Source organism: Rhipicephalus sanguineus, chromosome 4 (genome assembly GCF_013339695.2).
Source record: "Rhipicephalus sanguineus isolate Rsan-2018 chromosome 4, BIME_Rsan_1.4, whole genome shotgun sequence".
Classification (NCBI taxonomy): Eukaryota; Metazoa; Arthropoda; class Arachnida; order Ixodida; family Ixodidae; genus Rhipicephalus; species Rhipicephalus sanguineus.
This window is the reverse complement of record NC_051179.1, coordinates 45,721,832-45,744,572: the sequence shown is the minus strand read 5'-3', so window position 1 is coordinate 45,744,572 and position 22,741 is coordinate 45,721,832. Positions and strand designations below refer to the sequence as shown.

Below are 22,741 nucleotides of genomic sequence, written 5' to 3'. Positions count from 1 at the left end.
AATGCAAGTGCTTCGAACTTTCAATGAAGCACGGTGTGTCCCTCATCAGTGAACTCACTCTCACACCTTGCACTCAGAGACACCAGTCTCCGAAGTTATATGTGTAAATTTTGCCAAAGATCTCTCAAATCTGGATCGGAACAGATATAAGCCACGCAAATTTTACATTAGAATCAAACTATCGCTGCAGTAAATATTAAATATTGTACACCTTGAGTGGTTGTCCACCCTCATAGGTGTAAACTGCACTGGTCGAAATGGAGATGTCACCATCTCGAGAATAAAAAAAATATTGGTGTTGTGTTCAATTTCGCATCATGAGCACTAAAGCTGTTTGTATGTGTGTGTACGTAATCCTTCAGTGATATATGCATGTTTTCTCCCAACCTAGGAATTCCTTGGAAAGGAAGCAGTGACCAGTTGTGTATTTTTGTAATGTGCCAGAATGCAGCAAAGAAGAAAAAAAAAAGAAAACATGTTTTGAACACAGTATCGCTTCTGTCTGCTTCACACTTGCATGTGCACACCATTGAGTGAACATTCACTTGTGTGATTCAAATGAGACAGCGAATGTGGTTGTATGTTTCGTATATATATATTTTTCCCATACTGGACATCTGTGAAACAGGTACATAGTCTCTCCGTGGCTTGAGAAAAACAGTGGAGCCTACACTTTCAGAGCGCAAGAGAAACAGTTTGTCGGGACGTCGAACGTTTAAACTACGTGAAACACTTTTACATGCACAAACAAGGCTGTCAACAGCAAACGACATTTTTTCCAACAAGTATCATAAATAGCAGCTGCGTAGCTTCTCTGGCTGCAATGTGTGTAAATAACTGTGGTCAGCAACCAAGCAACCACGTCAAACAAGCCTAAGAAAATGGGTCGAGACCGTGCGTATGCGTCGCCAACTCTTGTCTTTGCGAGCCGAAAACTGGCCACATATTACACAACCCCCGCGTACACTGCATCTTCAAAGTTGACCACACAAACGAGGCAATCGAACAGGCAAAATATGTTCCAAGAAGTAGCTACTGCAGTCACAGCACATAACAGAACGGACTTTGCATAAGTGGAAACGGGAATAAAGAAGCCAATTGCATTCAGAACAGTACTACACTGCTAAAAGAAATAATTGTTGCGCAAAACAAAGGCATCACAACCAAATTCAAACTCAATGACTGCCTACATGTCATGTACCACACATAAAAAAAGTTGTCTATGATGTCTTGCAAAGACTGGACATGGGAGTTGCAAGAATGCTGCAACTAAACGTAGTGTGAGGAAACACTGACAACAGACGCAAGGTAAGGTTAAATTTCACATTTCGTTGCAGCTTCCAGCAACTTGCCCATTCTCTCTACTAGTCAGCTTTTACTGCAGGCAAATGCATTGAAAGAAGAGCAAAAGGAAAAGCAACACTGCAGATGCTTTGTAACAATTCTCGATCTCCACATATACAAATACATGGAAGGAAAAAATGCAAAAGAATGGTAAAAAAAAAACACCAGACAATGATGGCAATATGTTCATATATATTGGCTGGGGCAGTCTCTATGAAGTCTTTACATAAGAAGACTAGTAAAGGTCAACTGCGTGTTCATGAACCTCGTTCAAAAATAACGAGCTTTAAAGGGACACTAAAGGCAAATAACAGTTTATGTCAGAGTGAAAGCCCAATGTATGACAACTTCTAAAACGGCAATATTATCAACAGCAGTGCCCTACTTACCGAGAAATTAAGCTAAATGTATCACATGATGAGCGCCGCGAGTGGGACATTTTCGAAGTGATCCCGATGACGTATGGAAGTCGGCCTACAATAAATCACTAGTAATCAAACAAGCAGCAGTAAAAACAGAACATTCCGAGCATCAAAAGACATAATAAAATGCTCTTTGTTCGTTTTTGCTTGATTCATGGAAAACAAAACCTCCGTGGCGTTGCCATGGGGAACGGCGCGCGTGGTTCAAAGGTTTCGTTTTCGCCGAACTGCGCCTCGCCCGTCTCAGTGGTAGTTTCGGGATCGCGTACTGCCGTGCGTGTTTTGCGAGCTCGTGAAAGTCGCTCTGACAGAAAGTTCGACAAAATGCCGCATGCGTGTGATATTGCTGGATGCCTGAATGGTGCACAACGCCAGTGCTGCAACAAGGAAACCGGTGTGTCTTTTCACTGGGTGCCGCGGAATGAACCCTTACGCTCGAAGTGGCTTAGTGTCATGCCATTGCGCCAGTGTGCTAAACAGTCAAAACCTCTGCGTGTGTGCTCGCTGCCCTTTCGTACTGAGGATTACGAGACCAACCACAACTTGGTGAACGCTTTGAATGTGCCCATCCGAGCAAGTCTTTGCCGCAGCGCCGTTGTTGCCACTGTGGGTCCCGCTACTTCCGCTCGGCTGCTACTATTGTCGGCGGCCGCGCAGTAAAAGTGGGCAACGTTGGGCACGGCAGCAGTGACGTATGAAAGTCGTATTTTCAGGCGGGAGATTTGAAGCGCGCTAACGCGATGCGGACCACTAAAAACGTGATTTTATGTCAAAATAAGCACTTCCTTGGCACAAAAGCAGCACTACGAGGTTTCTGGACCGCTATTGCAACAATCAACGTCGACTTAATATTTGCCTTTAGTGTCCCTTTAAAGGGACATCAGAGAAAGATAGAGTATTCTTTCAGAACTCTATCAGCATTAAACAGGTGCAAAATATGGTTAACTATAATAAGTAATGAGCAAGGCAAAACGACCACTTTCCAGTTTTTATCCTCAAATTGCAATGCCCATGATCACTGCAGCGTCATCACAGGTGTCACTGCGTATACGTGTGTTTGGACAGCTTGTATGCAGGCAGAGTTGACAACGGTTGTCAAAGTTCAGCGAGCGCTTTTTTTAATGCAACACGGCCCGCTTCTCTTTTGACAAGGACAGCAGAAAACTGCTTTAATGAAGCTGTTCACAGCCGAAAATTATCTCTGTGATATGCAATCTTTTTACAATATTTGGAAACTGCCAATACTGGCGACAAATGTGTCAGAGTTAACATCACCACATCGGCATTTGTCAAGGTTCGTACTGAACTTGCTTCAAGCAGATGTTATAATCTACAAACAAATGCAACAAGAGTCGGTGCAAGTTTCTCTGACTTGCCTTACCTACTACACTTGCGAACGAAAACGATTGACTTAGTATTTCCCGTGTGTAATGCGAAAATTTCACATTCTCTTTCACGTCCCTATAGTGTTGCAACCACTTCATTTTAAAGGTCTGCCACTCGTAACCCTGCAAAAAACGACCAGTGTGTCAATGACTAGACTGTGCACGCTTTGCTTCTAGTAACACTTCCGAGTCAGCTAGATAGAGAATAAGGGAAGCCTCAAAGACACCTGCCCACATCTACCTGTCGCCAGAACAGATTACGCACCCTACAATTTAAACTATTGCAAGACACAGCAGCCTCGGCCCGCTTCAAGTAACACTGACATCAGCAGCAGTACATGGGACTGTACAAGGTGGCTGTGCTTCGACATAACAGTACTACTTAGCGACAGTGCAGCAGTCCCTTCTGATCTGAAAGTTGCATTCCTGTAAATCAAGCAACATCTTGATGATACCTTGTATTTCAGTGGAAAGGTGGCCCCTGTATGCCTCATGTATCGTCAGTTCCCTCAATAGACCACCTCCAGAACTGTCTCTTCCAGAGCTTTCCACAAACAACACAGGGTGCCTGGCCTGTAGACAATGTTTAACAGTGTAAAGACGAGCGCCGCCGCTCTAAATGCCCCCGTGACGAAGTACTGATAAACGGCGCACAGTAAATATCTAAAGGACATTGTTACCAAGCATTGTACAGGGAAGGTCAAAAGTAGTACGCATTTTGGAAGTTTGTAGCACCGGAAGCCACGAAGGAAGTATTAATTGTTTAAAAGTCAGGTTGGCACTTGGTTCGTTCAGGTCTGAGCACTAAACAAATTGATCACATGACAGTAAGAGATCACCGCGAGATCAACACGACCCTTATCGACCTAGACAGAACTGGTGGACTATGTCTTGCCCAATCGGCCCACATCAAATTTCAGGTGCGTGGCGGCAAAGACTAAAGGCACAGGATGACGCGAGGACCTGCCAATGTGCTTGATGCGTAGCTTCCATTATCCAGTCGGCACTGGCAATCTTGGGGGTATTGATTCGCTAATAAACTGCCCTGGTTCAAAAGAAGTGTTTGGTAAAAACCTCCACCAGTGAAGCATACTGGCATTACATGTGTAATGTTTGTCAACAACTCATTTCATCTAAAAGACCCACTGCAGTTCTTCAGCTGCCATGTGAATCGCCATTCTACAATTCAGTGAGAGGTGGTTGTTTCAATTCCTAGTCACAGCAGCTGCTCTCTGGTTGCATCAATGTCGAAACGGCTGCGTTGAGATTTTGGTGCGAGTTACAATAACAAACAAGAAATCAAGACCAATCTACGGCTAGCCCTCCGCTACAACAATCATCACAAACCACATATGTTTCAATACGAATTCATCACTGTATAGTCTCCAAAAAAGTGCGGTTTGCAAAGAGTCCGAAGTGCTCTGCTAACAAGCTATGCTCACTGCTAGACATTTAACGAGTGTGCCAACGATGAGTGCGGTGCACCAAACTAACGGGGACCAAACCACAAGCCAACCACGGTACAGCGTTGAACAATGTGTCGCACAACGATAGTGCCCCCATTTGTACAAGTTTCGCAGGTTTGTATGCAATGCTGGTTTGAAGCACATTTTCTGTGCATTTCGACATTTCCATACCACCTCAATGGCGTGCATCTGAGCAACCTTTACTCTTGAAGATTCAAGCATCCTAATTATATGCTACCACAGTACACTCCGAAAACTATGAATAGAAGAGATGTGCAGAGAACGGTATGTGAGATAACTTCTATGTATATAATACGACATGTCTTCGTTCACATGCGAACAGGGTGGTCTATAAATAACGACTTTGAAATGATTTGCACATTCCGGCAAACTTCAATAACACTAACAAAGGTAAAAAATCTGAACCTTGTCCGACAAGTCGACAGTGCAACTGCCAACTGAACGAAGAATCGCGTACACATATAGTATATAATTCAATTGCAAGCAACCTGGTGTACATACACTCGAAAGTGACAATCCATGCCCCTATTCTTAAAATGGGGTGCTGAAACAGAATCTACACAAATTGTTGCAGATATTATAGACGAAAACTGTACTGCACAAGAAAAATTCTTCAAACCATATTGCAAGCCTAAAAGCACAATCCTAAGAGTGCCATCATTCGAAAGAAATCATGACCCCCAAATGACAGAAGAATCATCTGTTGCATATATCGCTATTCTGCGACATCCGGTGGCTTGCTCGAGAGAAGTGGACATCACTTGCGTGGCAAACCACAAAGTTTACTTAAACTAAAGAATTCTACACAGTAAAACTTAAAGGGGTCATGAAGCACCCCTCGTGCATGGTGAAAAAACACATCCAGGGAAAGCGGACACTGCTATGAACAATTCGGCCAAGTCTTGTGGTCATGCATGGGATGGAGAGCTTACAAGCAGAGCACGAACTTATCATTTTAACAGGTGCCCTCTTTCCATACAGAGGCCTATGCTCACTCTGCCGGCACCTGCTGTTTGACGTCAAACAACAGATAGCATGCTTATTGGCCAATAGCCGTTATAAATCAAGAGCGGCATTTGGATCAGATGCGCTCCTTGCCACAGGATGCCACCAGGTGCCTGCACCACACTACATAGTCTGCTAACAATAGATAGCAGCTACACTAGCAGCCACACAAATTTCAATAGAAGAGCGCGATCCCATTTCATCACGCGCACTCAAGGTCATGACACGCGCTGACGTAACTTCTTTTCCCTGTGCCATACCTCTCTGTGTAGCTTCCAGCTCACTCATTGTGACACTGTTCTTCTAAGTGACAAAAGAAGAGAGAAAGCGCTTAAGGAGCACGATAAGTCCCTGTAACTCTGCTCGTTCTTGACGAATTCAACACATTCTTGAGGCAATGAACTAAGATACTCAAGTCATTCCTTGACTACTTGGGAAGTGGTCCAGGATTCCTTTAATTAAACATTCTGCTTCAAGGTACACATTACTCTTGCAGAACCAAAGATGTAAAGCATATAGTAGTTAGTTGTGTGTTTATTTAGCTACATATTTAGTTTTAAGGTACAGGGCTAAGTAATGTACAAACATTTGTTTCTAGTGTCTTCATTCTCGCGATATACAGGCGTCATTTTGACTAACACTTGCATTAGAGCCAACATTACCTTTAGCAGCAAGATTTTTAGCGACATGATGCGGTTACCTCAATTTGTGAGTACTGTGCACATCTACATAGTGGTGTGAAAGACACGGGGAGCTTCACTGAATTCTGTACCACAGATAGCGGAAGAGCTTTTTCTTTTGCGAGTGTGTGTAGGAAAACGTAAGCTGCAAACATGTTAATCATCCAAACAAAACATTGCAACCAGCCACGCAAGTATTGCTCACCCCTAAAAATAACCAATTTGAGCCAGTGAAACATCAACTTCAGGATCTTCTAAAGAAATTGTCTTCCGATAAAAAAACAAAAGTGAAATGGCCAAGCAATAATATGGGTTGTACACCACAAGCAGTAAACTTAGGTCAAATGCAAGCAGGCAAGGCTGAACAACAAGGTCTATACATTTGTAATATTCAACAAACTTTCTATACAAGTGCACAACATGCACACAGAAATCATTTGTGAGGCAGGTGCTAAAAAAAAAGGACAATCGAACAATACACTCACATGTGCTCCCACGTTTGTAATATACAGCAAGTGATTTTCTAGTTAATACCAGGAGGGGGCACAACTTGCCCACCGTTGTCTATTATCGGAGGGAACGACCCATCAGCATTTAAACGCTACGGGCAACCGATATCTGCAATGGAAGCCCACAGATCAACTTTTCATCAAGCTGGCATTTCGGGCTACTTGATTCGCCATACCGGTACAGCAAACAGTGCTAAAATTACAATGACAGACATAAGATCGATAACAATGAGTGCTGTCATTCTCATGCCTGTCATTATCTGTTTCACAGTGTTTATAAAACACTTTGTTAGGTATGTGTATTAGGCATTGTATAGGCGATCCTCAAATTGCTAATGTAGACATCTCAATCAACATCAAACTGAATAGACCATTACGTGAAAGAGTGCTGCCATTAAAGGCTGTTAATATGAGCATATCCTCATAGTAACAGCCGATGCAAGCTACCACAAGGCCAACTCATATACAAAACAGTTGAACAGACCTATTCGATATTTGGCAGCTGTTTAATTTCAATAGACAACCAAATTAAAATGAGTTCGTGCAAAAACCCTGGATTGTGGCTCCCACTGATGAAGTTGAAGTTACCTACACAAGACATGAATTTCAGGAGAGAAAAATGCCTTACATGTTGCAGCTTTGCTCCAAGGGCTCCAGCTGTGACTTCAAAGGCCACTAAAGGGCCTGTGAGCCCCCATTTGAGAGACGCTCCACTAAGAGTACAGAATTCGTTTGAAAATGTCACACAGATTCACGGCAAGAATACAGGTGTGAGCTTCTGACAAAAGCAAACAGCTTAGTGCTCATTCCGTTTCCTACAACATCTGACGCTCAGTGAAGCTAAAAACAATGTGACTGCCCAAAACTAACAAGGCTTTCTCAAACAAATGCTCGCATTATATTTGCACCAACGAAAACAAGATGCCTTTGTTAACTTTGGCAATAGTTGCGTACGCCTCTTTTATCTGTGCTGCTGGTACCACAGAACATGGAAATGCTCAGGCATGGAGTAAATATTTACTTGCCACAAGATGAAGCAGTGAAACTTCCAAGTCTCTGGACATGACAATGAGCACTAGTGACTGAAGCCTGTTCTCTACAATTAAAACTAGGGCTAAGAGAAAGATCTTATCACTGTACTCCCACTGCACTGCAACTGTATCTGCAAGTTCACTAGTTGAACAAGAGGGGAAAAAGACAAATCTTAAACTGCACTGGCTTTGTTTTCTTCACAAGTTTTAGTCAACAGTTTACTCCCTAAACAAGGGATACACCACGAGTATGTCGAGCTGCATCATGCGCCATAAACTCCGCAAAAGGCCGTAAAAACCGCTCCAAGCAGACAGTGACATCCTCGTGACTAGCTTTCTAGTCCTGCTCGGGCATGTTTTCCTTCCCTAAGTCCTGAACAGGTAACCTTTCTCTGAGGTCTTTAACTAGAGGCTATAACGAACGGGACAACAGTTAAAGACACCGCAACCCGCAGCTTGCTGGCAGAGAAACCGAAACTTTACTCAGACCAGGGAACAATTTACAGACACCGGTGATAGCCTAGCTGCCCTACTTTTGTTCCGAGAACGAGTTTCTGACCAGCAGCAGCAACGGGCAACTCAGGCGGTCACGTGGCCATGCTTGGCCCACACACCGACCAAGCCAACGCTGGCATACGACAAAAGACGACAAAGCCTTGGACGGGCAAACGAGAGTGAAAGGTCGGAAAAAAAAAAAAAAAACGACGCACGCTCAGGAATGAGACGAGGCAGCGGCGTCCCCGGATCCGCGCACGCAAAGCAGGGAGCGGCAGGCGTGCGTGAATGCTTGCCACCGCTCGCTGGATGCCTTCCTGCGGGCGGCCCGCCGCAGCAGGAACTGTCGCTCCTTCTCCCGGCGCCGGATCTCGCGGACCAGCGTGTGGAACACGTCGTCCACAAAGTGACGCAGTGCCGCCGAGGTCTCGTAGAAGGGGCAGTTCATCTGTCGTGCCAATGCCTGCCCTTCCTCGGTGGAAACCTGGGCATTTGAGAGAGCAGTGGAAGCATTACTACGTGAAACTTGGTAAACAAGGAAACAAGAAACAAAAAAAGGAAAGGACAACACTAAGGGCCGTATTCGGATACGCTTCTCGCCTCAGACCATTTCCATATCTTACGTGGGGAGCCCTTCATGCCTCCTTAACTTAAGGAGCTCCTTGAAGGAGCCAGCGCCTTCAAAAAGCTTCCTTCAACTTTCCTTTCCAAAGGGACACCTCATTAAGGTAAGGTGTGGGTTTCTGAAGTCTGGGTTCGAGAGTAGCTGTGAAATATCAACTAAACATTCGCTTTCAAGCAAGAAGAATATTTCTTATGCATACTGATAAATAATAATGTATGCACTGATATTTTGCAAGGTAGGAGCACAGCCTTTTTTGCTTATATAATTTTTTACTGTTGCAGCAGGCAAAGAGAGCACGGTATCGACATTGGTGACGATCCGTCTTCCGACAGAGGTTTTCGAGCACACGTCTTTCACATGCCTGCATTGTCTCCTACAGTGATGATCATGCGTGCAATCAATGCAGCGAGTGGCGCCTGGAAAGTTAGGAACTGACTACAATCATGGGGCCCATCACTTTAACAGCTGCACTGTAGTGACGGAGCCACGACAAGGCAGAGTTATCATACTTGAGGATAATAGGTGGGGCACTGAAAGGACGCCCATGCATGTTGGTTCGTGTCTTCACTTTGTCCCTGTCCTTTCAGCAACACACCTATTTTCATCAAGTAATGAACCAACAAGCTCAGCAACATGCCTGCTCTCACTGTTTGGCTTTGGTAGCACAGCGGGCTAACGCGGAGTGGTGATTCTGTGATGGTGTACGGCCTCAATTCAAATCCCGCTTTTGTGTACAGTAAAAAAAAAAAATTATGTATTGCTTCAAAATCAACGCTACTGCTACGAAAGAGCCATAATTGTTCTTTTTAAAAGGAAATGACGATGTCATTAGCGGGCACTAGTGCACCCGTCACTTATGCACCAGGCTCTGGCGGCAGTTATATGAGCCAAATAGAGAAAGCGCCGAAGGCGCACCGCATTGCAGCAACCTATGTTACTGGCCCCCATTGACATGGGCCATTAAGCGGCATTAACAGTCAGGATAGGCTCTCCTCTTTTATCATTAATTTTGTCGAGACGCAGCTTTTTCAGCATTTGCACAACAGACAGCTCCGAGAAGCGATATGTCGTCTGAAATTCTCCAACGCTGCAGAGTTCCAGAGGGTTCAACCGATCCCTCATGTTTCTTGCTGAACGTGCCACATAGCAGTACACGTCACCACGCATGACATTGCTTTCTTGTAACGTGAATTCAATGAAACCTTTGACATTGCTGCCAGCCAAGGAAGTGCAGTACACTATTCTTTCCTTTTATTTTTTTTTTGCGACTGGTGCCAGCAGTGCATCCATTGCCACCTGACAGCAGACCAGGGAACTCGCAAAGTGCTGAACAGAAGCACCCTTTCAGTGCAAGGAGCAAGGGCAAGGAAAGGAGGCATGATGATTGTCTTTGCACCACCTTAACTTGAGGGAGCACCAAGGATGGACCTCAGTGAGGGAACGTTAGTAAAGAGCGTTCCAGAATATGTGATAAGCAGGGCTCCATGTTTTCGGAGTTAGGTATTTTCGGAGGGCGTTTTTGGGGGGTGTTTTTCGGAGTTTATATTTTGGGAGGAAACTTGGCGTTTATTGGAGCTTATTTCACGCAAATCTCCTATCCTCCGAAATACGGCTTTTCATTTTGCATTGTAAGTTGTTGAAATGCGTTCTTATTTTATTTCCAATGAAAATGCGTTGTTGCTGGCAATTTTGTTTTCCCGTCCTTTTATTTTTTCTCACTTTCTGTTCATCTACCCTGTTAATAAGGATGTTGATGTGCACTGCTGCAAACTCGCCAAAGTGTACTTTTGGATGAGGGGGGGGGTAGGAGCTAGTCAAGCTGCCTTTCAGTTTTTTCTCTCAGCCTGCCTCATCTTCTTGATGAAAAAATAAAGGACCTATTACTATTATTATTATTCTCCATACTCCGAAACCTTAGATGAAATGACCTCTGAACACGAAAACATGCGAACACACTAACTGTATTTCAGATGTCTGGAAGGTTTGAATGCAGAAACACACACACACAAACACAAATACTTGAATACAAAACACCTACATTTGTTTGCATTATAACCTTAAAGCTTATTGTAATAGACGCAAGCATATTTTAAGAGGTTGCTGCCGGTGATGGAGGTGCACTCCTTTCGATTGACGATTCCCAGTTTTGAAAATGCCCTTTTAAAATCAAAGTTTATCGGATAAATCCGAACTGCCAAAAATTTAACCGGAGAGTGTTTATCGGTTTTCGGATTTATCTGAAAACAAGGAGCTCCAGTGATAAGGCATCCTCAAGCAGTTAAGGTTCCCTCACTGAGGTAAGGAGCGTTTCTGAATACGGCCCTAAGTCGCGCTGATAACATTGTCTAAACCAACCAAGTGCTTAAGAGTCTAGTGGAAACAGTAGCGCATCATGACCTTGAGGGTGCATGATGAAACGTGATCACTCTCTCCCGTTGCGATTCCTGTGTTGCGCTAGTGTGGCTGCTAATGTTAGCAGACTATGAAGCGCAGCCGGCATATGGCGGCACAAACGTTACTAGAACAAACTCAGTTTCAAAGCTCCGTATCTCCGCCAGCGGAGGAGGGTGGTCCGAACGGCGGTCGTGAGAACTAGCGGCGCTGCAGTTCCGTCTTGCGCCACTATCGGCGCGTCGTCTGCTGCCACGGCATAACGCTGCGGTCCGCCGCGCAGTTGCTCGCGGCAACTGCGCGGCAACTTTCTTATTGTACTAGTTAGGTGGATATGCATAAGGTCGTCTGTATGCATTGGCCCTCGTGCGTTGTTCATTGATTGGCTAAGAATCGATGTTCGGTCTATATTGCCACGCCCACTTGATTTATTTTGATGTATTCGGGTTTGACCAGCAAGGACGGTTATCAACGCTCGACGCTGTCCGCGAAGCAGTGATCGAGAAGCTTCGCAATTGTAGTAGAACGTTTTGGTAAGATTGCGCGCCGCACGCGAATGTTCCAGCTTTGCCTGAGAGATAACGCCGCCACCAGCGATATCGCTGGAAAGTTCGACAGCGCCTGTATAAAAGCCGACGCGCTTGACCGCTTGTCAGTTGATCGATGGTCGACGCTCTGTTCGCCGCTATCAGTGTATTGCTGTAGTTCGACTTTCAGTTTCCCGGCCACAAGTTCGGCCAAATAAAGAGTTTCATCTCGGACCTGCTGACTGCTGCCTTTCGTCGACGTCACGACCCTGTGACAATATCTGAGCTGTCTACTATGCGCTTAACTTCCAAGCATAGGAGTTTCTAAGCGAATGAGGGTTTTCAGCGTAATTTTTATCACTACCACCACAATTTTAGCCGCTGCCGTCTTATCCAGACCAAGAACAACCCAACACGTTTGTAAAAGCCTTTATAGTGTACAAAGAAGCGTACTTACTCGAGATACAAAAACATTCTAGAAAAACAGTACTCATGTTGTCTAGAATTTATTGAAAAAAACTTTCTCGAAAAACATCACCAATGCTTTGCAATGTTTACAAGACACGTTTTCGCGACGGTTAAAGGGATACTGGCCCAAAATCGGAAAACTTTACGAGAACTCTGTAAATGAAATCTCAGTGTGCGATTACATCGAATAGATGTCGTCTCTGAGCAATTTTTTCAGCGGATAGTTGTATTTTCGGTGTCTCATCTTTATACGTCGCATCCTTCTCCGGTGCCTTAAACAATTCGAACAGATCGGCCATGATGTGAGCACCGAGGAGTTATTCGCGCGTACTCTGTCGCTAGAAGAGTCGTCAGTATTCAACTTCAGTTTTTCAACTTCACCGAGCAGATGTTCCAAGCCCGCAGCACTTCTTACACTGTACGACAGCCGTTTGCGTTTCGTACTGTAGCCGTTCACTACGCAGTTAAACTGCTCGTCAACTACAATTATCTTTTGCACAAGTAAGTCTCGATTCCCGAAGCAAAGTGTGGGATTGGGCTAGTTGGTATTCCATTATTAAACTGCTCAGCGCAAAAGTTTGACACGGTACACATAGAAAGACGAGGACCAGCACTGGTCCTCGTCTTTTCTATGCGTACCGTGTCAAATTTTTGTGCTGAGCAGCCCGTTCCCGAGACAGCGAGTGTAAAATATTCCGCACATCTTGTTCGATACCTCGTCGTAAAATCTCTCGAAAATCCACTGCTTTGAAGGCATAGCGACAGCCGACAACTGATCGAATGTCAGTGTGATGCAACTCTCAGTCTCAGTAGCGTATATAGGTAATCGCCTGCCTTTCGTTTTGCTGTTCTATTTCTGGCGGCTCCTCCAAACTGGGCATTGGGCTTTCGCGGGACGCCGTGCGTTTTTTGTTTTTTTTTTTGTTTTTTTTTGGGGGGGGGGGGGTTGTGCCTAAACCCCAACCATTTTGGCTTTGAAATGGTGGAGTGGAAGTGCTGGGAACAAGCGCGGCACGGCACCGGGCGTGAGTTCCCACTTTCCACGTGGAATCAAAACTTCTTGTCCCGCAACGACACCACGATCGTGCTTTACAATGTCGTCACTCTCAAAATGAACGTCACACACCTTGCATTTCGCAGTAAGCTTTCTATCCTTGCGATGCAAAGCTTGAATGGCGTAGGGTCTTTTGGAGGCCCGAAGAAGTGTCGTGAAGCGGAGTCGTCGTTGCGGTTCTTGCAGCCCGGCGCAAAGCGAGTCGGCATACCGCACTGTGAATCTGTTCGTCCTCGTTACGCTTCGTACATCATGCATGTGTCTTCGTACAAGACGCTAAACCTGGTCCAGAACAGTCGCAAAAATGACGAGCTAACAAAGCGCAGACGACGCTGTAATCCCACGTGCGCGCGTACATCGGCGGCGCCGATCAGAACAAGCGCCAGCCGCGGGAGCTAGACGTGACTGCAGCGCCACTAATTCTCACGACCGCCACGCGGACCGCCTCTCCGGCGGAGCTTTTAAACTGAGTTTTTTCTAGTAACGTTGGGCGGCACCACGTGGCAAGGATCGCATCTGATCCAAACAGTGCTTTGATTTACGTCCACTATAGGCCAACAGCATGCTATCTGCTGTTTGATGTTGCACAGCAGGTGCCGGCAGCTCCAAGGAGTTAAGCACAGGCCTCCGTATGGAAAGAGGGTGCCTGAGAAAATGGCCACATTGCGCTCCACTTGTAAACTCTCCTTGCCACGCACGACTGCAAGATTTGGCTGGGCTGCTCATAACAGCAGTGCTTTCCGCAGGATGTGTTTTTCCCCACAGCACAAGGAGTGGTTCATGACCCCTTTGAAAGGAAAGTTATGTTGCATGATGAAAAGTGTGGCACTCTAACGGCACCACGTCTTTGCTGCATGCCCGAAACTCCAGTTCGAAAGTGGCACGAACAAAGTGATCTTCACCTGCCAGTCAACCAGCAAAGGTTACCATGGGTCAAATATGGAAAGGTATCTGAACCTAAAGGACAAGCTTGCCGATTTTTGTTAAATAAATACCTGTGGATCACATGCCTATGCTGACTGAACTTCTTTTGAGATAAAGGATTTCGAATTGGCATACGGATGAGGCCTGTCAGAAAGCAATCTTTATAGCCAGTGCGATCTTGATCACAATATTAATGACGAGGGAAAGGCTCCCCTTTTTGAAAGCATGCCCAGGAGTTGCCAAAACCTTTTATTAGAGAAAGCCTTTATGCTTTTCTGCGGTCTGTGCTGGCCCTTTGTCACTAGAATGAACATTTATTAGGGCAAATTGCAAACACGAACCAAACGTCACTGCATTTTTATTTGCCTGCCAGCTCTACAGAGAATTTGAAAGGTGTGAAGCCGATATCCTGCTGACATCCGAAAATTTGAACACCTGCATCCAGGTGATGCTGTGTCGCAGAGCTGACTGGCAGAAGTTAATAATAATATTGGTAGAGCTGAAGGCACTGGTGAAAACGCTCCCATTTCTGTGAAGGGCCGTAGCACAAGCAAGTCTGGACGTAATAAGTACATCCTTATTACCACAGACGCTTTATTCGAAATATCACTTCTGTCAATGTGTAACATGGTCCCAACTCCAACGCATGCATTTTAGACTGCATAACTTGAATCCTGTGGGCAGCGGGTTTTGCTTAGTAGAAAGAGTAAACTAACGAAAGGTTAAAATTTTTATGCACCCAAGCGGCAGCCCAGACCAGTGTGTCCTCCCCGCCCCATTCACACTGCAGAGGGTGCCGTGTCCCTGCCGTGTGAAACCTTTCCTGTTCATTTTCCTGATTGTGACACGAAGAAATGGAGGATAAGCATTTTGAAAGTACAGCAGAACCCCGCTGATACGTTTTTCACGGGACCGTAAAAAAAAATGCAAGAACCCGGAAACAAGAAAAAATGAGAAATTTCGGTAGTGGCAACAAGCACACAATTTTATGTCAAGCTTTTCGCTTGAACAAATTGTGCATTGTCGCTTGGTGCATTTTCCTATGTCCGATCAGCACAAGGCGTCTCTCAGGCACCTGCAGTGCCATGTGGCTTTCGGCGGCGGCGCAGCGCGCAAATCTCCTCAACAAATCCAACGCCACACGAACACATGACCAACACAACAGCCCACAAGAGAGAGACCGCAAACGCGAGAACACCACAAAAAGGATTTCCTACAATAACAATAGCGATGAGTCTGCCCCGGCACCCAGTCCACGCAAACAGGATGACTCCGGGCAACAAAAACTAATCTCGAAGTCCGTACCTTTGTTGAATCCATCAAGACCAACATTTAGCACTCAAGCACATCATAGAAGTCATTTTTAGGTGAAAAATACAGATCTCCGAGGTCATGTTTTTGCAGGCAGGACTTCAAAATGCTTCATAGATGTCCCCCTCACCACTTCTGGCGGCCAATTCGATTGTCAAGCCACCAAGCGGACCAAGCCAAGCCATGTGAAAAGTCGACATGGCCTCCTGGGCCTTCTCAGTGAGCCTGTCCACAATGTACAATGCAGGAATGGTCCCACAGATGCGACGGAACAGACCGGTTCCCAGTGCATTGGATCCTGTGGAAGCTATGCTGGGGCTGGCCGAAAATGATGCTAACAGCCAAGAAAACAGCAGCACCCAGATACGTAACAGCGGGGTTCTACTGTACTAGTACTTGACTGACTGCTTAGCCAAGGATGGACCGTGGGTACATCACCACCCGCATTTTCTTCTTGCACATTTTCTCGCTTACCAAGCGTCTTCTCAAGGCAAGCGTGGCGATTTTGTTATTGTGAAAGAGTAATTTACATACAGATACGAGAAAAATCGGTGTTACCTTTGATAGCCCTTTAATGTTGCTCCGTTTCAGCAGTTCTGGTTACTCTCTCACACGCGAGCTTTTTTAACGTGTTTGCCCAACCGGGAGAGATAAACATGCAGCGTTGCACCTTTCGCTACGAGCTAGGGGAATGCTCTTGGCTCTCTCTGTACGGCCCTAGCTAAGAATGCAAGTTGCAGTTGCATCCTTCGTGCATGCACCATGGTATTCACACCTCAGCGCTCCTTGTGTAATGAGAGTTTAAATAAGTGCATATGCTTTCCAGGACCAGAGAGCGAGTCCGAAATTCGATTTTTCTGAAATAGCGAGAGAAGGAGCTTTTGCTGTTAATAACAAGCATAGAAGAAAGGCAAGCATACCTGGCGAGAGCTTTCCAGGTCACACTTGTTGCCAACCAGAACCATGGGCACAGACTCGGAACAGCGGACACGCTCGATCTGTTTCCGGCACTCTGCCGCTTCCTCCAGGCTTCTGCGGTCGGTGATGGCGTAGCAGATGACAAAGCCCTCTCCGCAGCGCATGTACTGGTCCCGCATGGCCGTGAATTCAATCTGCACAGAAAGACACAAACCGTTCATCGAAGTAGTGGACGGACCACCACAACGAACACTTTAAAAGGTAACCTCAACTTATCAAGGTGTTATAATGTACACCGGTGAAAAAAATTATTGAATTCAGTGGCACAAAAATCTGGAATATTTTACCCCAAGAGGTTAAGAACGCAGATAATTTCAAGCGATGTAGGGAATACGTAATTTTTTCTTGTGAACCAGCATATCTAACATACTTGCATTGATTAATTAAGTGCATTTCATAAAGACGCTTGTTTGTTATAAATCACGGCATGTACAAGAAAACGTGCTGATAAATCCTGCACCTGACATGTCAGCTTTATTTTTAACACTGGACCAGAAACTAGCCTTCCCTGACTATCGGTCCAGATACATCTGTATATTCATGATCACGTAAAAAAAGCACCTTTATTAATTAATTCATTCATTCATGTGGATGTCAGAATGGTTCAAGAAAATTTAGCAGGAAACATTCCATGTAGAGGTTTCAACTGAAAAATGTAATGTACATAATGACTACTGCTTCTTTGACTGGTTCGTTCTAATAACTGGTGCCCATAGGTGGTAAAAGCAATATAAGCAAAGAATCATGTTCTTTAACATAACGAGCATGTATGACCCCTTAATGAAGTTAGCACTTCCAAAAGTGGAAGAAGTTTGCCATGTTTGTGGTTCTTAGCAAGGGTGTAGCCAGAATCTTACTTCAGGGAAGGGGATAGGCCCTTGTGCCTTGCATGCATGCAAAACCCTTGTGCATGGATGCATAAGATACGCACATACATCAATGTGAAAAAAAATTGAGAGGGAATGTTTTGAACCCTTCCTGTTAACACACACAGCATAAAGTACACCTATGCTTCTGCCTTGTTTTCCTCATACCCTAACTATACAGTTTGCGATTCCCTTTCCATAGTAAAGTTTCCCTTATAGTTACGTTTTCAGACCACCCTGAGTACTTTTGGAATTCAAGAGGTTTGCGCGAGTGTGCCCAGTCGAAAATGACAATGAGTAGAATCATCTGCATGTGTATCAAAAAGCGAATACTGAGCTGAATGCATGTGAGCACACGGCAAGGAATCTGCTGCAAACAATTGCTTTGCAATCCTATTCCCCCAATTTATTTACTCAATTACTTAAGCCGAAACCTGCAGCTCGTGATATCCCAGGTTATCTGTCTCACTTTATTTCCGAACACCACTTAGGATAATGGACTGTGGCACACTAAAACTTTGAGAAAAACACGAGTCATCGTGTCACTGACTACATAACAATGCCACAACCGCTCTTGAATAATTTCTCACAATATAACTCCTTCCATACAGATGGCGAGTGAAACTTGGTGAGAACGCTGGATTTCTTTAAACAGAGGATCCCGAAATCAGTAACCATACCTGGCCAGCTGTGTCCAGAATGTCCAGTAGCGCCACTTCCCCATCAATGACTGTCTTCTGCTGGTAGGCATCCTCTGGATTCAGAATAAACACAGTGATGTCAATACATATTGCACAATAAAGTAGGATAATAAGTCAAAATAAAGGCCCTCCAGTAATAGCAATAATTTTATGCACCCCACATCTATTTAAACATGACACTAAACAGTTAGCTTTAAATGGGCAGGATACCAATCTGGTAACGGGCAGTTTTAGAGTAGGGTACTGGAGCTTTGTGTATGCAGCTGCCTTGGGATGTCACCCCTGCACACGTGTCATATGCTATCACTCTTTGGGTTAGTGTTCTGGCACCTATTTTTTTTATTAACCTTTTCAGATGCCACCTATGAAGAACTGTCTGTAAATGGGTCAAATTTACACAACATTATTTCAAGGCACTCTGTATCCTAATGGAACAAAAATAATGCCATAACACGTTGATTAAAGTGTTTTATAGTAATTAAGCTTAACATAACTGTGATTAAATATGTATTTATACTGAAGTCATTCATATTCGGTTTCTGCATGAACAGAATCAAATGTCAGGCTTAAACATAGTGCAAATTAGTTTTCGGTTAAGTTCATTACAAGCAAATAAATAGTATACTTTTGACATGGCTCGCGGAAAGTGGCACATCAAACCCGGTAGTGCCTTCAGCAAAGTGATCATATGCAACAATACACTGCAAAATGAAGTTAAATGAAAGCACATTTATTATGCAGGAGGTTCAGTTCATGAAAACCTCAATGTATATTTCTCTTTCTTGGTCACTAGTCCACATATTTAGTGAAAATAAGTGGTGTACACAATTGTGTGCAAAGCATTTCAAAGGGGTTGAACTAGCACATGCACCCAAGCCACCCCCCAAGGTCTTTTTCACTGACCTTGTGATCAAAGGGTGATTTGCTTGCATTTGGGTTTACAGAGGACAAACCCTATTCTAAAAGATCTACGACGTGCTTACACGCATCAAACAAGCACAAGGCCTGGGTGATCAATTCTAAAACTCTAGCATTAGCTGTAACCAAGGAGAGTGGGTATATCACTAGGCAGAAACGTTCTCAATCTGATAACAGAGCAAACATGCGCAAATAGCCACCTGCAGATTCTTCCAGCTCGACAACAATATAATCTGTTAACGGGCAGTGTCACTTGTGTTTTCCAGCACGACGACGGGCATTATCTGCGAGATAACGCGCAGCAGCAGCACAAGCAAATAGGAACTCTTGTTCCTCATACTTATATTTCTTTTTGCTGCAAATGCGTGGCATAAGTACAAGCATTTTTTTTTCAAACAAGGTGGCAGGCAGGATATTGCCTTTTGGCACTGTGCAGTCAAAACATGGTGCGGCAATCGTTGAGGAACTTTGTGTGCGTGTATGCATTTCTCTTATGGCAAAGTTTATACAATTAAACAATGTATGGTACACCAATTAAACACGTTACTTTCCATAAATTTAACCTTGTCATAGCCGATGGTATATTGTGCGAGGCATTCGCTGCGTTGAAAGTTGTCCCTAGCTCATCGCCGATGTTGCCGCTTAGTTTCAGATTACGGAATAACATGAGAGTGTTAACAAGCGCTAATTTGTAGTAGTTAACAAGCGCTAATTTGTAGTTCCTCGTCCAAAACAGAAGGATACATAAACAAAGCTTAACCGTACCAATGGTGGGGTCGTGGTACTCCAAGAAGCTGTGAGTCACGAACTGTAGCGTCAGAGCTGTAAGCGGAGGGAAGACATGGAAAAGTGAGCACGCGAAACAAATCAATCGCCGCCTAAGAGCTACGGCACGCAAGAGAACGCTAGGAAAGAAGGCGCGAGAAAAATAACAGTAGTAAACTGTCGTCAGGTGCCACCGACGTTACATGAAAACAGGGCAATCGCGCGTCAAAGCGTAGGCGCGAGCGGTGGCAGGTAAACAGTAGCGTTGAGTCACGCATGCCCGACAGAGCGCGACGTTACATGCGTCGTAGCCGAGTTGTATAAATGGGACCCACCGCTTTTTCCCACGCCTCCATCGCCGAGAACGACGATCTTGTAAACGCGGACGCCGCCCTTCTGGTTGGACGAATGACCAGAACTTCGATTCGTCGTTTGCACCATCTGCGAGCGTCGAGGCGAATGTCTCAGCTGTTCAGGAAGTTTCCCACGGCCCTTGCTAAGGACCGTCCTTGCGCGGTAACCGAAGGCTACCGCGCTGGGAATGGAGAAAAAGAATAGGGGTCTCACCTTCGGATAATGTAGACCGTTCTCTTCAGGGGAAAACCAGCAGTGCCGAGGCGAGGAGAACGCCCTATGGTTCCGCGCTCCACTGCCGGAGTCGTCGCAAGTCAGCGCTGTCGAAGTAAACAGCGCAGTAAGCCTAGCGCAACTCCTACGGGTCGTGTAAGCGATCGTTGGGAATGGCGGCGGCCACAGAAAGTGACCCGATAAGGTGTCCCTCCTAAGACAAGAGGAACGCCGGAGATACCGGTATTAAGAAAGATAAGACAGCAGCGCACAGGCCGTAAAAGCGATTACATATTTGAGCCCTGCCCGCCGCGCGAACGAACAGCTGAGAAACGACTCTCTGGGAATTCCCCTCAAAAGTCTGATCGCTGATGTCTTTCTAGTCCGCGTGGTGACGCTAGCGAACATGCCAATCAGTGTTGACAACATACTTTCGGCATTCGCTAAAAAGCTGTGGCGCTTGCAGCTGCAGCTTGCATGGCCTCCAAGATTGGTATTTGTGTCTTTGGAGTAGTAATCGGGGTGCGTGGAAGTGGATCCTCAAGTTTTAAATGCGAAGCATTTCTTAGAGAACTTCTGCGACTTTGAGCGTATCTATCTATCTATCTATCTATCTATCTATCTATCTATCTATCTATCTATCTATCTATCTATCTATCTATCTATCTATCTATCTATCTATCTATCTATCTATCTATCTATCTATCTATCTATATGTCTATCTATCTATCTATCTATCTATCTATCTATCTATCTATCTATCTATCTATCTATCTATCTATCTATCTAGCCGCCTACGGCTTCGTGCTCTCCTGGTCACTTGGTTAATCGAATGTACACGAAAATTGGTATGGCGTAACATGACTGTATGACGAACATAAATGACAAGTCATAACATGAAAATCATGACACGCATGTCATGTACAGCATGATTTACATGCCACGCTCATGGTGCAATGGCGGCTGGCGGCGGTTTCGCTAGCTTGATCTACCCCGAAATTGGTATTGCGCGACGTGACTGTGTAACGAACATAACACGAGTTAACATGAAAATCATGACACGCATGTCATGTACAGCATGACTTACGTGCCACGCTCATGGGGTGCTGGCGGCCGTTTCGCTAGCTTGATATACACCAAAATTGGTATCTTGCGACGTGACCGTGTGAGGAACATAAATAACACGAGTTAACATGAAAGTCATGACACGTATGTCATGTACAGCATGACTTGCGTGCCACGCTCATGGGGCGCCGGCGGCCGTTTCTCTAGCTTGACCGACCCCGAAGTTGGTATTGCGCGACGTTACTGTGTGACGAACATAAATAATAGGAGTTAACATGAAAACCATGACACGCATTTTCCTCAATGACATACAAGACGATGTATGACGCTCTTTGCTGGCTGCGTCGCATTGCATCGATTCCCACAATGCGTGGGATCTGCCGGCTCTTTTTTTTTTTTTTTTTTGCCTTGCCATAGAAAAACATCAATCAATATCTCAATTCCTTGCTCAATGACTATCTTATCCTTATTTTGCCACAACGAATGCGTCACTCAAGTACTCGCGCACAAATACACGCCCCCCTATTTAATCAAATCAAGTTTATTTTTCATTCTGTTACAGAAAGAAAGGACTGCGAAAAAAAAAATGCTTGGCTGAAGCAGATCTCGAAGGTTATGCTTTTAATAACCGTAGAATATATACAGTATGCAAGGAGGCTAAACAAGATTTTTTTTTTAAAACCTCCTTGACAGTATGGAACTCTATGCCATAGAGAAATATTTCGATATGCGAAATCATAGAATTTATCTGCGCTACTGCGATAAAAATTTTTGCAAATTGCAATTTTTGGAAGTTACGGAATTTAGAAAACGGCTTAGAGTGTCATTTTTACTGACGCAACGAAGAAGCGGCATTGCCCAGAAAATACATGATTTTATTAGGTCAATGTTTGGTGATAATGCCTCGCCTTAGACGAGCACAGCCACTAAGAAATTTGTACTCTTCGAAAGCGAACATAGCGCCTTTTCAAGGTGCCAAAACGGTGTAAACTTCACTAAATTAATGTACAAATGTACATCTGTACATCTGTACGCTTACAAACGTACGTCTGTGTGAAATCCACTGCATGTGTTACCCTCTGTAGGCTCCCAGGTCCCGTGAAGCTGTTTTGCACAGCTTTTTTCCTGGGGGACCCCCAACAAGTGTGTTGGAAATAAGGTGGATTCTGATATGACTGTTGTTCGGAGAAAAATATGGATAGCGTAGGCGTTAACGTATTTAA

At 44.8% G+C, this 22,741-nt stretch overlaps 1 protein-coding gene across 2 annotated transcripts; it reads right to left on the bottom strand.

Annotated features, from left to right (window-relative positions):
- Window positions 1-599: 599 nt before the first annotated feature.
- LOC119389886 (GTP-binding protein Rit1) lies at window positions 600-20,821 on the bottom strand. 2 transcript variants are annotated; one of them, XR_005183181.2, is made up of 7 exons: window positions 20,454-20,821; window positions 20,222-20,327; window positions 19,887-19,943; window positions 18,183-18,256; window positions 16,579-16,770; window positions 3,673-8,842; window positions 600-3,595 (listed from the first exon to the last, which is right to left on the bottom strand). XR_005183181.2 is itself a non-coding variant. In XM_037657302.2 (6 exons), exons 2-6 carry the CDS (start codon window positions 20,325-20,327, stop codon window positions 8,576-8,578), a joined length of 696 nt encoding a protein of 231 aa, XP_037513230.1. In that variant the 5' UTR covers window positions 20,454-20,821; the 3' UTR covers window positions 600-8,575. The 2 variants fall into 2 exon arrangements, 1 of the variants encoding a protein (XP_037513230.1); XM_037657302.2 differs by having other exon boundaries at window positions 600-8,842.
- Window positions 20,822-22,741: the final 1,920 nt, after the last annotated feature.